The sequence below is a fragment of the Saimiri boliviensis genome, chromosome 2 (genome assembly GCF_048565385.1).
Source record: "Saimiri boliviensis isolate mSaiBol1 chromosome 2, mSaiBol1.pri, whole genome shotgun sequence".
Lineage (NCBI taxonomy): Eukaryota > Metazoa > Chordata > Mammalia > Primates > Cebidae > Saimiri > Saimiri boliviensis.
Window position 1 is genome coordinate 99,351,688 of NC_133450.1, and position 18,615 is coordinate 99,370,302.

At 38.8% G+C, this 18,615-nt stretch overlaps 1 protein-coding gene across 11 annotated transcripts in view; it reads left to right on the forward strand.

The window, feature by feature from the left end:
* The window catches only part of NEMF (nuclear export mediator factor), a 79,527-nt gene that overhangs the window by 39,653 nt on the left and 21,259 nt on the right, over nucleotides 1-18,615 (forward strand). For all 11 annotated transcript variants that reach the window (XM_074393976.1, XM_074393973.1, XM_074393974.1 and 8 more), the window contains 4 exons: nucleotides 2,245-2,333; nucleotides 12,364-12,467; nucleotides 13,166-13,228; nucleotides 17,481-17,593. In XM_074393976.1, coding sequence (XP_074250077.1) covers nucleotides 2,245-2,333; nucleotides 12,364-12,467; nucleotides 13,166-13,228; nucleotides 17,481-17,593 — 369 coding nt within the window. The remainder of the gene's footprint in view (nucleotides 1-2,244; nucleotides 2,334-12,363; nucleotides 12,468-13,165; nucleotides 13,229-17,480; nucleotides 17,594-18,615) is intronic.

Consider the following 18,615-nt stretch of genomic DNA (forward strand, 5'->3'; position numbering starts at 1 on the left):
TCCTTTTTTTTTTTTTTTTTCTTTCTTGTGATGGAGTTGCTCTTGTTCCTCAGGCTGGAGTACAATGGCTAGATCTGGGCTCACTGCAACCTCCGCCTCCCAGGTTCAAGCAATTCTCCCACCTCAGCCTCCTGAGTAGCCGAGACTTCAGGTGCACACCACTACGCTCAGTTAATTTTTGTATTTTTAGTAGACACAAGGTTTCTCCATTTTGGCCAGGCTGGTCTCGAACTCCTGAACTCAGGTGATCCACCTGCCTCAGCCTCCCAAAGTGTAGGGATTACAGGCATGAGCCACCATGCACGGCTAATTTTTGTGTAGAGACAGGGTTTCTCCATGTTGTTTAGGCTGGGCCTTGGCCTCCCAAAGTGCTGGGATTACAGGTGTAACTCACCATGCCCAGCCTCATTGTGATCCTTTCAAATCAAAAGTGAAGACTGAATGTGGTGGTTCACGCCTGTCATCCAGCACTTTGGAAGGCCCAGGCAGAGGATCACTTGAGGCCAGGAATTTGAGACCAACCTGGCCAACATGGTGAAACCCCATATCTACTAAAGATACAAAAATTAGCCAGACACGATGGTGGGCGCCTCTAATCCCAGTTACTCGGGAGACTGAGGCAGGAGTATCGAATGAACCTGGGAGGTGGAGGTTGTAGTGAGCCAAGATCATGACATTCTCCAGCCTGGGTGACAGAGCAAGACTCCATCTCAAAAAACATTTAAAAAATTTTTAAATTAAAAGTGAAGTCCTTTCTCTCTGGACAAAATCTTCCATTTGCTTCCCATCTTAATACAATTCAGAGCCTTTCTTCTGTCCTCCAAGAAAGACAGGAGATCTGCTTCCCTCTGACTTCAGCACCCACATTCCTCCTCTCATACACTCTTGCTGGCTGCACTGGGACCTTAGCTGTTCATAAAATAATGGCACATACTCCTCTTTCAGGGTCTTTGCCCTTGCTGTTCTCTCTACCGGGAATTTTCGGTTAAACCCCTCTCGTCTATGTAAATGAAATTTAATTAGAGAATCCTTCCTTGACCATTGATTACTAACAATAGTGCCACCCTGAATCACTCTTATCTATAATTTGCCTTATTTTTGTTCCTGAAAAACACTCCCCCTAGCCCAACGTGTTTATTTGAATATTTTTTCTGGGTTCCCTCTAGAATATAGATTACATGAAAGTGGAATCTTTGTGCTATTCATTGCTGCATCCCAATCCATGGAATATTGCCTGGAACAGAGTAGGCACTTCAATAGCTGTTAAATGAGTGGCACCCTCATGACTTGGCCCTCTGTCTACTGCTCCAACCTCAACCTCATTTCTTGTCATTTTGCCCTTGATCACTACTTGCTGGTCTTTTTTTTTTTTTTGCTTGTAATACTCTTTTTCCTATTTTCTTTTTTGAGACAGAGGAGTATTGCTCTGTCGCCCAGGCTGGAATGCAGTGACTCAATCTCGGCTCACTGCAACCTCTGCCTGCCAGGTTCAAGCAGTTCTCCTGCCTCAGCCTCCTCAGAGCTGGGACTATAGGCATGCGCCACCACTACTGGCTACTTTTTTGTATTTTTAGTAGAGAAGGGGCTTCACCATGCTGGCCAGGCTAGTTTCAGACTCCTGACCTCGTGATCCACCCACCTCGGCCTCCCAAAGTGCTGGGATTACAGGTGTGAGCCGTTGCACCCGGCCCCCTTTTTCCTATTCTTTGCCTGATAATCCCATTAGTCATTGAGGATTCTGCTTAAATGTCATTTCTTCAGAGATACCTTCTTTGACCATAATCTGGTATAAATTGGGTTTCCTTGTCATACTCCTATAGCATCTTTAGGAGCACTTACCATATATTTATTGAAAGGATTATGTGTTGAATAGTTGTCTCTTCTAGACTTCCTGGGGTGGGAGTGGGGCCTTCATCCATCTTGTTCACTGTTGTATCTCTAATGGTATCTAGCCCAGAACATACAATATGATAAGCACTCAGTATCTAGAAAATGAACAAGGTATTTATTAATTCGTAAGTCTTGGGCAAATATTTGCATGTAGTAGTAAATCTTTGTTTAGATTATTTTAATACTTAAGACAAAAATCTTTTCATTTTTTGTTACCCGAAGTATGCATATTTGTGTGTGTGTGTGTATTGTGCCATTTTGTGACATTTAAAAAACAATTTCTTGCCCCATTATTTACTTTGATGTTAAATAAATTCATAACCAATTATTTTTAAAACTCTTTTCTATAAATAGGCATTCAAATCAGCAGAAAAGAAAACAAAGCAAACATTAAAAGAAGTTCAGACTGTTACCTCTATTCAAAAAGCAAGAAAAGTATATTGGTAAGTGTTCTATCTCTTTTACTTTTTGTTTTTATTAAGATTATCCATGCACATTGTTTAGAAAAGTCAAGCAGTTCCACAAAGCTTGTTACAAAAACCAGTAGCTCTGCAATTTTTTGTTGGTTTGTTTGAGACAGGGTCTCAGTCTGTCACCCAGGGTGAAGTACAGGGGCGTGAACATGGCTCACTGTAGCCTTGACCTCCAGGGCTCAAGCAGTTCTCCTACTTAAGCCTCCCAGGTGGCTGAGACTACAGGCACATGCCACCGTGCTCAGCTAATTTTTTACTTTTTGTAGAGACAGGTTCTCACTGTGTTGCCCAGGCTGGTCTTAAACTTTTGGGTGCAAGAAATCCTCCTGCCTCAGCCTCCCAAAGTGCTGGATTACAGGCATACACTTCTGCACTCAGCTAGCTCTGTAGTTCCTCACCTTTACTCTGATTTCCTGCTCTCTGAAGGAAATTACTTTTAGTTCTTTTAGTTGATTATTTTGATATTTGCCTTTATTTCTGTTAGTAATATGCTTATATTGCTTCTTAATTTTTATATTTTACAGTGTTATTGACTTCCCGGTGTGAAAGATGAGGATTTCCCTCTTTCCACTTGTGTTCCATTACATGCACATACAGTTAAAGCATAATTTTGTCAAGATTAATATTCAGCATTGGCATCATTATAAATATTTAAATTATAGTTATAGCTGAGCCACATAGAATTCTATTTTCTTTTTTCTTCCTTGCTCAGTTTAAAAAATCTTCCCTGGAGTTACTGATCATAAATAAATTTGCTTTCTTTTTATTTTTGTTCTTACCACTAATTTATGTAAATATAATCTTTCAAGTGTGTTCAGACACATTGAAATTCAATCCCTGTCATCTTGCAGAGGTCAGAAGTCTCTCCTGGAGCTTTTTGACTTATTTTATTTTAGACTGGTTCTCTCTAAGCATCTTACAATTTCCTTTTATTGTTATCTTGGAAGTTATCTTTACCCATCTCTGTGTTGGAAACTCTTCTGGGTCTCACACTTCTTTCTTGGTTGAAGGAGTATGTGTTCCAGAAGCTTCACAAGAAAGGGTGTATAGGAAGCAAAGCTTTTGAGGTCTCCAGTGTATGAAACATTTTACTCTTATAGTATGACTAGGCTGGGCTCAGTGGCTCGTTCCTGTAATCCAAGCACTGTGGGAGGGTGAGGTGGGTGGATCTCTTAAGCTCTGGAGTTCAAAATGAGCCTGTGCAACATGGCAAACCCCAATCTCTTTTAAAAAATTGAGTATAGAATTCTACTATGAAAATACATTTTTCTCAGACTTTTAAAGGCATTGCTTCATTATAGTACTTGAGAAATCTGGTATTATTTTGATAGTTGATATTTTATTTTATTTTTTATATTTTTTGACACGCAGTCTCACTTTCTTGCCTAGGCTGGAGTGCAGTGGCGCGATCTCAGCTCACTGCAACCTTCACCTCCCAGGTTCAAGTGTTTCTCCTGTCTCCGCCTCCCAAGTAGCTGGGATTACAGGTGCCTACCACCACGCCGAACTAATTTTTGTATGTTTAGTAGAGAGGGGTTTCTGCCGTGTTGGCCGGGCTAGTCTCTAACTCCTGGCCTCAAGTGATCCGCTGGCCTCAGCCTCCCATAGTGCTGTGATAATAGTCATGAGCCACCACACCTGGCTGATAGTTGATATTTTACATGAAACTTGTTTTTGCCTTTCTTATAGATTTTTTCCTTCCTCCCAGTTTTTTTCTAAATTTTTTTTGTTATTTTTTTTATTCCTCTCCTTCTTGAATTGTAAATTTTTCAAAATTTTATAATTGGTGGGTTTGGTGGTGATGCTTTACTCCATTATATTGGACACTTTGTGGGCTGTTTTAATTCAGAAACTTTCAGTTCTGAGACATTTTCTTGAAATAGTTCTTGAAAAAGTGCCAGACCTCTGCTTTCTTTTTTCATCTTCTTTTGTAAATCTTGTTTTTAATATATGGGACCCCCTAGACCAGTCCTCCAATTTTGTTGCATTTTCTATTTTTAAGTCTGTCATTTTGCTATATATCCTGGGAGTTTCCTCAGCTTTATCTTTCATTGAATCCTTCCACTGCATTTTTTACTTCCTGTCATCTTTTTAATTTTAAGAACTCCTCAACATAATGTTACTGGCACAAACAACGACAACAACAACAACAACAACACATAAAAAGAGGACTTTCTTTTGGTTCTTGGAATATACCTTAAAAAAAAAAAAGTTTCCACCGTAGTTTCTTTTAGCTCTCTGAGAATAGATTTGATGTATTACATTTTTTTTAGTATTATTTTCTTGCAAGTCTCTGTCTTCTCCAAGTTGTTTCTTTTTAACTTTTATTTAATTATATATATATTTAGGCTGGGCACAGTAGCAATCACACTTGTAATCCTAGCACTTTGGAAGGCCAAGACAGGAGGATCACTTGAGGTTAGGAGTTCGAGACCAACCTGGCTAACATGGTGAAACCCTGCCTCTACTAAAAACACACAAAAAATGAGCCAAGCCTGGTGGTGGGTGCCTGTAATCCCAGCAACTAGGGAGACTGAGGCATGAGAATCTCTTGAACTTGGGAGGCAGAGGTTTCAGTGAGCTGAGATCGTGCCACTGCACTCCAGCCTGGAGGACAGAGCAAGACTCTCAAAAAAAAAAAAAATTCTCTAAGGAGACTCCAATAATGCTAGACCTCTCAAAGACAAAAGTTAAAAGTCATGCAGTCCCCCTACCCCACCACACATACTGATTGGAGACCAGAAGTTAATCTGTTTGGCAGACATACTCCCTTTCTTTTCTTAACATGGCAGCAGTCTTTCCACAATTAATTACACACTTAAACATGATCATCATTTTCATCCCCTGGAGGGTGTTAATGAGAGGAAAGGGGCCAGCATTACCTCTTTGTTGTTGTTGTTGTTTTAGTAGGGATGAGGTCTTTTGGTGTTGCCCAGGCTGGTCTCAAACTCTGGGCTCAAGCGATGCTCCCATCTCAGCCTCCCAAAGTGCTAGGATTACAGGCCCTACCATTATTACTTTTGTTTTCCTTTGAGACAGAGTCCTAGCTCTATTGCCCATACTGGAGTGCACTGGCGCAATCTTGGCTCACTGTAACCTTCGCCTCCTGGGCTCGTGGAATTCTCCTGCCTCAGCCTCCCAAGTAGCTGGGACTACAGGTGTGCACCACCATGCCCAGCTAATTTTTATGTTTTTAGTAGAGTTGGTATTTCACCATATTGGCCAGGCTGGTCTCAAATTCCTGACCCCAAGTGATCTGCCCTCCTCAGGCTCCCAAAGTGCTGGAATTATAGGCAATAGCCACCGCGCCCAGCCCATTATTACCTGTGGATGCAATACTTTCAGAATCTGAAATGGAGGGCATAAGGAACTTAAGCAAAGTCATGCAGTGACCATAGGACAGCCTGTAAGTGCTGACAGCTTTGAAGAATGACTCTGTCCTGGCACCAAACTCAAAAGGTATTCATTAACTTTTCTTTGAGCCATAAAAAGGATCAAATGTGTCATTGCAAAACATACACACAGACACACACACACACACACACACACACACACACACACACACACTTACACTTACTTGCCTGCTGTCAAACAGCACACACACACACACTCTCTCTCTCTCTCTCTCTCTCTCTCTCTCTCACACACACACACACACACACACTTACTTGCCTGCTGTCAAACAAAAGCAAATGAGGGGCCAGGCATGGTGGCTCACGCCTGTAATCTCAGCCCTTTGGGAGGCCAAGGTGGGTGGATCACAAGGTCAGGAGTTTGAGACCAGTTTGGCCAATGTGGTGAAACTCTGTCTCTACTAAAAATACAAAAAGTAGTGTGGCATGGTGGCTTTGGCCTGTAGCAACCCGGAAAGCTGAGGCAGAAGAATCACTTGTACCCGGGAGGAGGAGGTTGCAGTGAGCTGAGATCAAGCCACTGCACTCCAGCCTGGGTGATAGAATGATACTCCATCTAAAAAAAAAAAAAAAAAAAGAAAGAAAAAGAAAAAGCAAATGGGTGGCTGAAGTAGCTCTCTGAGCCTCTGAAAACATTTCCTGAAGATAAATTAGCTAATGGGTATCACATTCTACATCCTTGAAGCAAGTGAAGGGAAGATACTGGATAGATGCTCACAAACAAAAACATGGGTACATGCAATTGCTCTGCTTAAGGGACATCAACATTCAGAACTTTCTCCTTTTCAGGTAGTTTCTATTTTTGTAAGAAAAGAAAAAGTTAAAGCATTTACATATAAAGGTAGGGATAGGCTGGGTGCAGTGGTTCATGCCTATAATCCCAGTACTTTGGGAGTCCATAGGTGGGTGGATCACCTGAGGTGAGGAGTTGGAGACCAGCCTGGGCAACAAACCAAACCAGATCAGGCGAAACCCATCTCTAGAAAAAATACGAAAATCAGCCAGGTGTGGTGGCACACAACTGTGGTCCCAGCTACTCTGGGCGACAGAGTGAGACTCCAGCTCAAAAAAGAAATAGATGTACTTATATATAAATATATATTACATTTGTATATGCATATATATTATATACTATATATGAATATATATTATATATTTAGATATAAACATAAAATACTTATATTTATATATTTATATATAAATATATATTACTTATATAAATATGTATTCTCTACTTATATGAATATATGTTTATATATAAATATAATATCCTTATATATGAATATATGTTCATATGTATATATTTCTTCTGAGAGAGAGATATTTTTTTGAGAGTCAGTCTGTCGCCCAGGCTGGAGTGCAGTGTCATGGTCTTGGCTCACTGAAACGTCTGCCTCCCAGACTCCAGTGATCCTCCTACCTCAGCCTCTCCAGTAGCTGGGACCACAGGTGTGTGCCATATCATCTAGGTAATTTCCGTATTTTTTGTAGAGATGGATTTCACCTGGTATGTGTGTGTGTGTATGTATGTGTATATACACATTTGTATATATATATACACATATGCATATATATATATAAATATAGACAGGGTTTTGCCCAAGATACATATATATATAGAGAGAGAGATATATATGTATATATGTATGCATGTATTTATATTTAAGGTCTGCAGTATGTTTTTATTATATACATATGCATAATGAAATGATTAATATGGTCAAGTACATTAACACATTCATTGTCTCACATAGTTACTCTGTTTGTGTGTGTGTGTGTGTGGTAAGAGCACTTAAAAATCTCTCTTAGTGGCCAGGTGTGGTGGCTGACGCCTGTAGTCAGCTCTTTGGGAGGCCAAGGCGGGCGGATCACCTGAGGTCAGGAGTTCTAGATCAGCCTGACCAACATGGAGAAACCCCGTCTCTACTAAAAATACAAAATTAGCTGGGCGTGGTGGTACATGCCTGTAATCCCAGCTACTCAAGAGGCTGAGGCAGGAGAATCACTTGAACCCAGGAGGCAGAGGTTGCAGTGAGCCAAGATGGTGCCATTGCACTCTAGCCTGGACAATAAGAGTGAAACTCCATCTTAAACAAACAAAATCTCTCTTAGCAAATTTCCAATATATAATACAGTGTTATTAACCATATTCCTCATGCCATATATTAGATGTCTAGAGTTACTCATCTTATGTAACTGTAACTTGATATTTTTTGACATACCCACAACAGCCCTACCGCACCCTTCTTTTTTTTCTTTTCTTTTGGAGACGGAGTCTCACTCTGTCGCACAGGCTGCTGAGTAGCTGGGAATACAAGTGTTTCCTTTTAAATGGTTCTTTTGTCTTCAGCTTTCATATTCGAGACTTTCATTAATGTCTGATGCTCCTTGATTGTCTGTTCAACATTTTACTTTTTATGGTGGATTATTAAAATGCTGACTGGAAGTTCCCTGGGTGGTTGAGCTTGTGAAATGATCTGTCTTGGCCATTTTTTGTGGAATCCTCATTGTCTTTAGCCCTTTTCCTGTTGAGCTAGTCTCATTTCCCAGAAAAGATTCTTTTTCTCTCCTGCTTTGTAAGGTGAAGACCTGGCGGTTGCAGCATTTGGAGAGCCCAGTGGGAATAATAGGCTGAGAGTCTTAGGATTCAGTAGTTCATTTACTTAGTTGCTGTGTTTTACATATATTACTTCTGACTATAGCTGTACCACATTTACTCTTGTCCAGAGATCTTCTTTATACCCTTTCTAGAGAAATTAACCTCTGGCCTTGTTAGGAAATGGAATAGGAATTAGCTGGAGAGATGTGTGGAACTAACTGCTTCTTGAACAGACTTTTAGCCAGTCCTGTTTTCATTCCCATCTTAAACTCTGTTTCCTTAAGTACTTGTGCTGCTATTTCTTTAGCCTTTTATGAATTTTACATTGTAAATTTAGTTGTTGCTTTTTTCACCATCAGCTTAGGATTCAGCTTCTTGAGTCTGATCACTTGTTTTCCAGCTTTCAAGATTTGTTTGTATTTGTCTCTTCTCCTCCTCTGATTGACATCTCTCTTGATGAATAGGATTATCCTCTAATTTTTATTTCTTGTAATGCTCTTGTTAGGTATTGGTATCAAGGTCATATTGCCTCATAAAACAAGTTGGAAAATACTCCTTTTTCAGTTGTTATTAAATATCTCAGGACATTTACCTGCAAAGCTGAGAGTCTTGGAGTTTTCTTTGCTAAAGCTTTTCATTGCAGATTCAGATTTTTTAGTATATGTAAGGATTGTTCAAATTTCCTAGTTTTGGTAAGCAGTGTTTTTTTTTGTTTTGTTTTGTTTTTGTTTTTTTTCTTTTTTTGTTTTGTTTTTGAGATGAAATCTCACTCTGTGACCCAGGCTGGAGTGCAATGGTGTGATCTCAGCGCACTGAAACCTCCGCCTCCTGGCTTCAAGAGATTCTCCTGCCTCAGCCTCTTGAGTAGCTGGAACTACAGGCGTGTGCCACCACTCCTGGCTAATGTTTTGTAGTTTTAGTAGAGATTGTTTTACCATGTTAGCCACGATGGTCTCGATCTGCTGACCTTGTGATCTGCCTGGCCTCCCAAAGTGCTGGGATTACAGGTGTGAGTCACCTTGCCTGGCCAGTAAGCAGTATTTCCTTAAAAGAGTTTGTCCAAAGTTTAAAATACATTGGCAGAAAGTTTATAATATTCCTCTGCAAATTTGTCTGTTTCTCCTTTTACTTCTGCCAGTTTTTGCTTTTTATTTTATTATTATTTTTGAGACAGACGCTAAGGCTAGAATACAGTGGCACAATCTCAGCTCATTGAAACCTCCATCTCCCAAGTTCAAGTGATACTACTGCCTCAGCCTCCCAAGTAGCTGGAACTACATGCATGTGCTACCACGCCTGGCGAACTTTATTTATATTTTTAGAGATGGAGCTTTATCATGTTAGCCAGGATGCTCTTGATCTCCTGACCTTGTGATCTGCCTGCCTGGATCTCCCAAAGTGCTAAGATTACAGGTGTGAGCCACCACACCTGGCCTTTTGCTTTTTATATATGAGGCAATGTAATTAGGTGATACAACCATAGAACTGTTTTATCTTCCTTATGAATTGAGCCTTTTATCAAATGTAATGAAATGTCCTTCTAACTTGTAACTATTTTTTTTCATTCTTTGTCAGGTATAACTAGATCAGCTTTCTTTTGATTAGTGTTTGCATGGCGTATATTTTTACTTTCTTTCTTTTTTTGAGACATAGACATACTTTCTTTTCCTTGATCTGTCACCCAGGCTGAAGCGCAGTGGTACGACCTCAGCTCACTGCAACTTCTGCCTCCTGGGTTCAAGCAATTCTTCTGCCTCAGCCCCCCAAGTAGTTGGGATTACAGGCACCTGCCACCATGCCTGGCTAATTTTTCTATTTTTGTAGAGATGAGGCTTCACCATGTTGGCCAGGCTGGTCTTGAAATCCTGATCTCAAGTGATCCGCCTACCTTGGCCTCCCAAAGTGCTGGGATTACAGGAATGAGCTACCACACCTGGCCTTTTTTCATCATTATATTTCAACCTTTCTGTCTTTGTATTTTAAAGGAGCATATATGTAATTGTTGTTGTTTTCTAGTCTGACAGTCTTTGCCTGTTACCTGGGCATTTAATGCTTTTATATTTAATGTAATCTCTCATATATTTGGGTTTAAATCTGCCCATCTTATTATGTGCTTTTTATTTGTCCCATTGGTTCTGTGTCCTCTTTTGTCTTCCTTAGTGCCTTCTTTTGATTGGCTACTTTTTATTCACTTGTTGGCATACATTCCTTTACTAAGATGATTACAAAATACATCTATGATTTTTCTCTCCCATTCTTTTTGTTCCTACGTCTTTGTCTTTATACAAACTTCTTTACTATCAATAGGAGAGTGGTTAAGTAAGTAAAGTGCATCCATTTAGCAATGAAGAAACTACTTTTAGGTGAAAAAAGCAGTATGCAGAACAGTTTATGCTATGTCTAAGAAAGAGAAGATTAGGATAAATATTTTAGCTTTTTTTATGTGTAAAGACTCTCGAGATGGATACTCAGCAAGCCAATCACAATGGCTCCCCCTTTGGTGTAGTAACAGGAACTGAAGGTATGCAGGATCTCTCACTACCTTAATAGAAGTAAAAAATTTTGCCGGGCGCGGTGGCTCAAGCCTGTAATCCCAGCACTTTGGGAGGCCGAGGCGGGTGGATCACGAGGTCGAGAGATCGAGACCAACCTGGTCAACATGGTGAAACCCCGTCTCTACTAAAAGTACAAAAAATTAGCTGGGCATGGTGGCACGTGCCTGTAATCCCAGCTACTCAGGAGGCTGAGGCAGGAGAATTGCCTGAGCCCAGGAGGCAGAGGTTGCGGTGAGCCGAGATCGCGCCATTGCACTCCAGCCTGGGTAACAAGGGCGAAACTCCGTCTCAAAAAAAAAAAAAAAATTTTCTTCAACCATGAGTATGTGTTACCCAATCAAAAAATTGGATTAGAAAATAGTGGTAAAGTTCTTTTGATATTATATTAGGGAGTTTAAGTGTCTGTGCACAGTTTACCTTTTTTTTTTTTTTTTTTTTGAGGTAGAGTCTCATTCTTTCACCCCCAGGCTGGAGTGTAGTGGCGCAATCTCGGCTCACTGCAACCTATGCCTCCCAGGGTCAAGCGATTTTTCTGCCTCATCCTCCCGAGTAGCTGGGATTACAGGTGCTCACTACCACGCCCAGCTTATTTTTGTATTTTTAGTAGAGACAGGGTTTCACCATGTTGGCCAGTGTGGTCTTGATCTCCTGACCTCGTGATCCGCCTGCCTCAGCCTCCCAAAGCACTGGGATTACAGATGTGAGCCATTGCATCCTGCCCAGTTAACCATTTTTAACCAGAATTTTTAAAAATCATGGATTAAATCATACAGAAGATAATCTCCATAGTCATATATAATGTAGCAAGTATTTATATTCCTCTGTCTTGCATGTCATTTTCTAAATGTCATACAGATATATACTCTGTACTTTATATCCTGCAAATATTAATCATGAAAACTCAAGTTACTTTGTCTTTTGAGAAAAGTTACAATTTTACCCTTCTAAAGACAATTTTTGGTATTTTGTATTTTAAGAAATGTAAAGAATATCATATCTAAAGATTAATTACATTCATTTATTGAGAGCAGAGTGGGAAAACATTTCTTATCAGTGGTCTAAAGCCTATTCAGTGCTTCACTGAAAGAAAGCTAAACCTAAGGACCATATGACATTTTATACTTTGGCTTTATGTAATTTATTGTTGTAAGTTACTGAGTTTAAGAAGGCTGTGTGGGGTAAGGAGATAACTTTTTTAAAACATAGAATTTAATTTCTTCTTTCAAAGACTGTCTTAAGAATATCCTAGAGCAATTTGTGTTACAGGTTTTTAGTAAGATTCAGCTTGATGCCTTAAAAAAAATTACATCATCATCTTGTCTTAACGTACACAGGCAGGATAGCTTCCTGTTTTGTTTTGTTTTATTTGCAAAAAGTGTATGAATTTAGGCAGCTATAAAGAAAAGTTAACTATTTTTCTTTCATTTTGGTAGGTTTGAGAAATTTCTGTGGTTCATTAGCTCAGAGAACTATCTAATTATAGGTGGACGAGATCAGCAACAGAATGAAATAATTGTGAAAAGATACTTGACACCAGGTAGGTAAGATTAAAATATGGAAAAATTTTCTCTTAAATAATTGGATCAGTCAGTATTACGCATTGATCTCTTTGTTGCACTCTTTTGTTTGTTAGATTTAACTAGTATAAAGATTTAATGCATGCTGGTTCATGGTTTGCTGAATGTGTGTTTTAATGCTTAGATCTTAAGTGAGTATTCCTAAAGTGGTGCTGCTTAGCTAATCTGCAGTGTTGGACTTTCGATGTTGTATTGCATTAAGAGAATAACTTTCAGTCCTCCAAAGTCATTGTGGGTCAAATTTTTAAAAGTTTACTGTTGCGGTGTTAAAGTTTGCAGTCATTTTTCACACTTAGAATTAGGACTTGGCCAGGCGCGGTGGCTCACACCTGTAATCCCAGCCACTTCGGGAGACCAAGGCGGGCAGATCACCTGAGGTCAGGAGTCCAAGATCAGCCTGGCCAACATGGTGAAACCCTGTCTCCTCTAAAAATACCTAAAAAATTAGCTGGGCGTGGTGGTGCACACCTGTCATCCCAGCTATTCGGGATGCTGAGGGAGGCTGAGGTGGGAGAATCACTTGAACCTGGGCGGTAGAGGTTGCAGTGGGCCGAGATTCTGCCACTACACTCCAGCCTGGGTGACAGAGCAAGACTCCATCTCAAAAAAGAAAAGAATTAGGACTTAATATGTCGTTTTTTATTTTTCTGCATTTAAGGAGACATTTATGTACATGCTGATCTTCATGGAGCTACTAGCTGTGTAATTAAGAATCCAACAGGTAATACATTTCTTTCTATTCAGTATTCCTGTTACTTTCTTTAAATAATTTTTAATGTGACTGTAAGACAAATATTAATAGAGGACCCAGTGTAGTGGCTCATGCCTATCATCCCAGCACTTTGGGAGGCTGAAGTGTGAGGGTTATTTGAGAGTAGGAGTTTGAGAACAGACTGGGAAAGAAAGTGAAACCCCATCTCTACAAAATTTTTTTAAAAACTGGGTGCAGTGGCCTACATCTGTAGTCCCAGCTACAGAAAGTTGAGCTAGGATGATCAGCTTGGGTGACAGAGTTACACACACAAACACACACACACACACAGATACACAGATATAATGATAAAAGGATCAGTCTATCAAGAAGATACAGCAATTATAAACTTATGTGCCTCTAATATCAGAGCCCTAGAATACGTGAAGTAAACCTGACAGAAATGAAGGGAGGAAGAGATAGTTCTACAATAATAATGGAAGACTTCAATACCCAACTTTCAGTCATAGTTAGAATAACTGTACACAGAATCAGCAAGGAAATGGAAGACTTGAACAGCATTATAAACTAAATCTAATAGACATCTCTAGAATACTCTGCCTAACAGCAGAATACAGGTTGAGTATCCTATCTAAAAATGCCTGGGACCAGAAGTGTTTTTAGATTTTGGAGTATTTGCATTATACTTACCAGTTGAGTATCCCAAATCCAAAAATATCAGAAATTCACAATGTTCCAAAACGTTTCTAGCGAACTGCAGTGAGCATTGTCTTTGAGTCATCATGCTGCACTAAAAAGTTACAGATTTTGGAGCATTTTGGATTTTCAGATTTGGGATGCTCAACCTGTATTTATTCTTCTTAAGTGCATATGAAATATTCTCTGGGGTAGATCATAGGATAGTCTATAAAACAAGCCTCAGTACATTTAAAACTATTGAAATTAGACAAAGTAAGTTTTCTGACTTATATAATGGGGTGACATTAGAAACCAGTAATATAAGAAAATGTTTTAAAGTCATAAGTGTGAATTAAATTAAATACCATAGTTATAAGTAACCAGTGGAACAAAGAGGAAGTGCAAAAGATGTCACCAAACTCTTTGAGTTGAATGAAATGAAAATACAATGTATCAAAACTTAGGGGATGCAGGAAGAGCAGCCCTTTGAGGCAATAGTTTATAGCTGTAAATGCCTATATTTGAAAAGAGGAAAGATCTTAGATCAGTAACCTAACTTTGCACCTTAAGAACTAGAAAAACAGCCGGGCGCGGTGGCTGAAGCCTGTAATCCCAGCACTTTGGAAGGCCGAGGCGGGCGGATCACGAGGTCAAGAGATCGAAACCATCCTGGTTAACATGGTGAAACCCCGCCTCTACTAAAAATACAAGAAAGTAGCTGGGCATGGTGGCACATGCCTGTAATCCGAGCTACTCAGGAGGCTGAGGCAGGAGAATTGCCTGAACCCAGGAGGCGGAGGTTGTGGTGAGCCGAGATCGCGCCATTGCGTCCAGCCTGGGTAACAAGAGTGAAACTTCATCTCAAAAAAAAAAAAAAAAACTAGAAAAACAACCCAAAGCAAGGAGAAGGAAGAAAAAGTAAAGATTAGAGTGAAAATGAATAAAACAGAGAATAGGGAAAAAAAAATAGAGAAAATGAACAAAACCCAAGTTGGTTCTTTGAAAAGATAAACAAAATTGATAAACCCTTGGCTAGACTGACCAAGAAAATAGAGGATTCACATTCCTAAAATCAGGAATGAGATAGGAAACGTTACTACTGACTTTACAGTTTATCACAAGGATTATAAGGGAATATATGCCAACAGATTATATAACCAAATGAAATGGACAGATTTGTAAAAAGATACAAACTAGTAAAACTGACTCAAGAAAAAACAAAGAACTGAAGTAAACCTGTAAGTACAGAGATTGGATTAATAATAAGGAAAATTTTTTTAAAAAATGCTCATCAAAGAAAACCATAGGCCAGATGGCTTCATTGGTGAATTATACTAGGAAGGTTGAATGCCAGTTCTTCACAAAACTCTTCCAAAAAATAGGATTAATGGGAACACTTCCTAACTCATTCTACAAGGCCAGTATTACAAAACCAAAGATAACACAAGAAAACTACAGACCAATACCAGTTGTAAATATAGACACAAAATCTTTGACGAAATATTAGCAAACTGAATCTAAGAGCATATTAAAGGGATTGTATACCATAACAAAGTAATTTATCTCAGGAATGAAAGGTTCATTCAGTATATGGAAATTAATGTAATATAGTCTACTGATAAAGGACAAAAAACACATGATTATCACAACTGATGAAGAAAAACCATGTGACAAAATTCATCATTCTGTTTGTGATAAAAAAAACACTCAGCAAACTAGGAATAGAAGGGAAATTCCTCAACTTGGTAAACAAGCATTTATGAAAAACCCACAGCCAACAATCATAATTAGTACTGAAAGATTGGATGCTTTCCTCCTCCCATGAGGAACAAGACAAGTATGTTTGTTCTTGCCATTTCTATTTAACATTATACTGGTGATTCTATGTAGGTCATTAGGCAATGAAAAGAAAAAATACCCGAATTAGGCAAAAGTAAAACTACCTGTGTTTACAGTTGATATGATCACACACATTTAAAAAAACCTAAAGAATCCACCGTAAATTATCAGAGCTAACAAAAAAGTTCAGCAATGTCCAGGATATGAGACCAATAAACAAAAATCAGTTGTATTTCTATACACTACCAATGAACAATCTGGAAAGGAAATTAATAAAACAATTCAATGTATAATCGCATTAAAAAGAGGCCAGGCAGAGTGGCTTATTCCTGTAATCACAGTACTTTGGGAGGCTGAGGCCGGGAGATCACCTTGAGTTCAGGAGTTCGAGACGAGCTTGGCCAACACAGCAAAAGCCATCTCTACTCAGCATACAAAAAAATTAGCCAGGCTTGGTGGCAGTTGCCTATAATCTCAGCTGTTTGGGAGGCTGAGGCAAGAGAGTTGCTTGAACCTGGGATTCGGAGGTTGCAGTGAGCTGAGATAGTGCCACTGCACTCCAGCCTGGGTGATAAGAGCGACACTCCATCATAAAAAAAAAATTAAAAGATACTGCTTTATACCCACTAAGATGATTATAATAAAAAAATAGACAATAACAGGTGTTGGTGATGATGGTGGAGAAAATAGAAGACTGCTGGTGGAAATGGAAAATGATACCGCTGCTGTGGGAAATGGTTTGGCAGTTCCAAAAAATGTTAAACATAATTGACCCAGCAATTCTTCTCTTAGGTATATACCCAAGATAAGCAAAGGTATATGTCCACACAAAACTTATTTACTGCAGGTATTGATAGCAGCATTATTTATAATAGCCAAGAAATGGAAACAATCCATATGTCATTCAATTAATGAATGAACAAAATGTAGTGTATCCACATAATGGAATATTATTCAGACTTAAAAAGAACAGAAGTACTTATATATGCTTTTAACATGGATGAGTCTTGAAAACATTAAGCTAAGTGAAAGAAGGCAAACATAAAACACTGTATAATTACATTTAAAAAAATTTTTTTCTCCCCTCTCCATATAAGTACATTTATATGAAATGTCCAAAATGGGCAAAACCATAGAGACAGAAAATAGATTAATGATTGCCAGGGCCTGGGTACAGAGGAGAAATGGGGTGTGGCTGCTAATGAATATAGGGTTTCTTCTCTGGGATGATGAAAATGTTCTGGAATTAAATGGTGTTGATCGTCACACAGCATTATGAATATACAAAAAGCCATTGAATTGTATACTTTACAGGGGTAAATTTTATGGCATATGAATTATACCCCAATTTAAAAATATTTGGAGTCTAACCATAAGGGACATACTATTCATATGCCCTTCATTTTGATGATTCAGCCAACCTATTTTAATTTTGAAATTCTTCAAACTTTAAATGGATTTCTCTAAATAATCTTTTCTGGAATAAAGTTAGAATTATTGATGGAGAGGGTATTTCTTCTCTGACATGTTTTATTTACATAGGTCATTTAAAAGCGTGCTCTGTAAATAGCAATATCAAAAATACATTTTTAATGTAAATAGTAGCTTTTTATAATGGTGAAATAAAAACATTTCAGTATTTAAGATACATGAATGACTTTGTCATGCAGGCATGTGATTTTCATACCTTGCTCTGGAGAAAGTCCATACTTTGGTATTGAAACATTGTGGATTGTTATTCCAGGAGAACCCATTCCCCCACGGACCTTGACTGAAGCTGGCACAATGGCACTTTGCTACAGTGCTGCTTGGGATGCACGAGTTATCACTAGTGCTTGGTGGGTGTACCATCATCAGGTAATAAGGGCTGTTGTCCTTTTTCTTAACTTAATAAGAGCTACTCTGCGCCCGATTTTGAGAGCATAGAAGTAAATAAAGCAGACAAGGCTCTACCTTTGATAGAGCTAACATTTTGTTGGTAGAGGAAAATATGTACGTAATGTCTGTCAGGTCATAAGTACCATAAAATACGTGTTTTTTAAAGCAAGGAAGGGGATAGAGAGTGATAGGGGCTACCATTTTGGATGAAGTATTGGGAGAACCTTTCTGGGAAGGTAGGATTTGAGCAGAGAAGTAAATGAAGAGAGTGGTCCACACAGTTATACAGGATAAAGAGTGTTCCAGTTATTATTGATCATTATTGGCATACTGACCTAAAAGGCCTTTCTCCTGTTTATCTTTGTTGGAATATTCTGAATTCTCTTGAGTCCTTCCAGAAAAGTACGTATATCCTGGTTTTTTAATTTGTTTTGTTTTGTTTTGTATGTACTTGGTTTTAGTAATTGCCCTTCTTTGTGGTTAATGATGTTATTGTGTGTGGGTTTTTTTGTATATATTTTTTTCTTTGTAGAGATGGGATTTTACCATGTTGGCCAGGTTGTTCTCGAACTTGTGACCTCAGGTGATCCTCTCATCTCAGCCTCCCAAGGTGCTGGGATTATAGGGGTGAACCACGGCACCCAGCCAGTGCTGTTTAGTTTAGTGATACTTCGTTCTGTATTTGACCTCACATTGTTATTGATTTCTTACTATACTTTTGAGAATTATAATTGATGATGATGTACTTTTACAAGTTTCTAAAGCTGTACAGCAGGATAAAGAGTTCAATTTCACTATACTTGCTTAGATTTAGTTTCATTATCTGCTGTGCTGTGATATTGTCATATTGGGGGATTATATATTGCTACATCAATACTGTTATAAAAGTGATTTTAATTCTTTTATTAGGAAAATTTTTAGAATGAAATTTAGTGTGTTTTTAATCCCTTGCTGGTTTTTTGTTGTTGTTGTTGTTTTTTGTTTTTGTTGGGGTCTTGCTC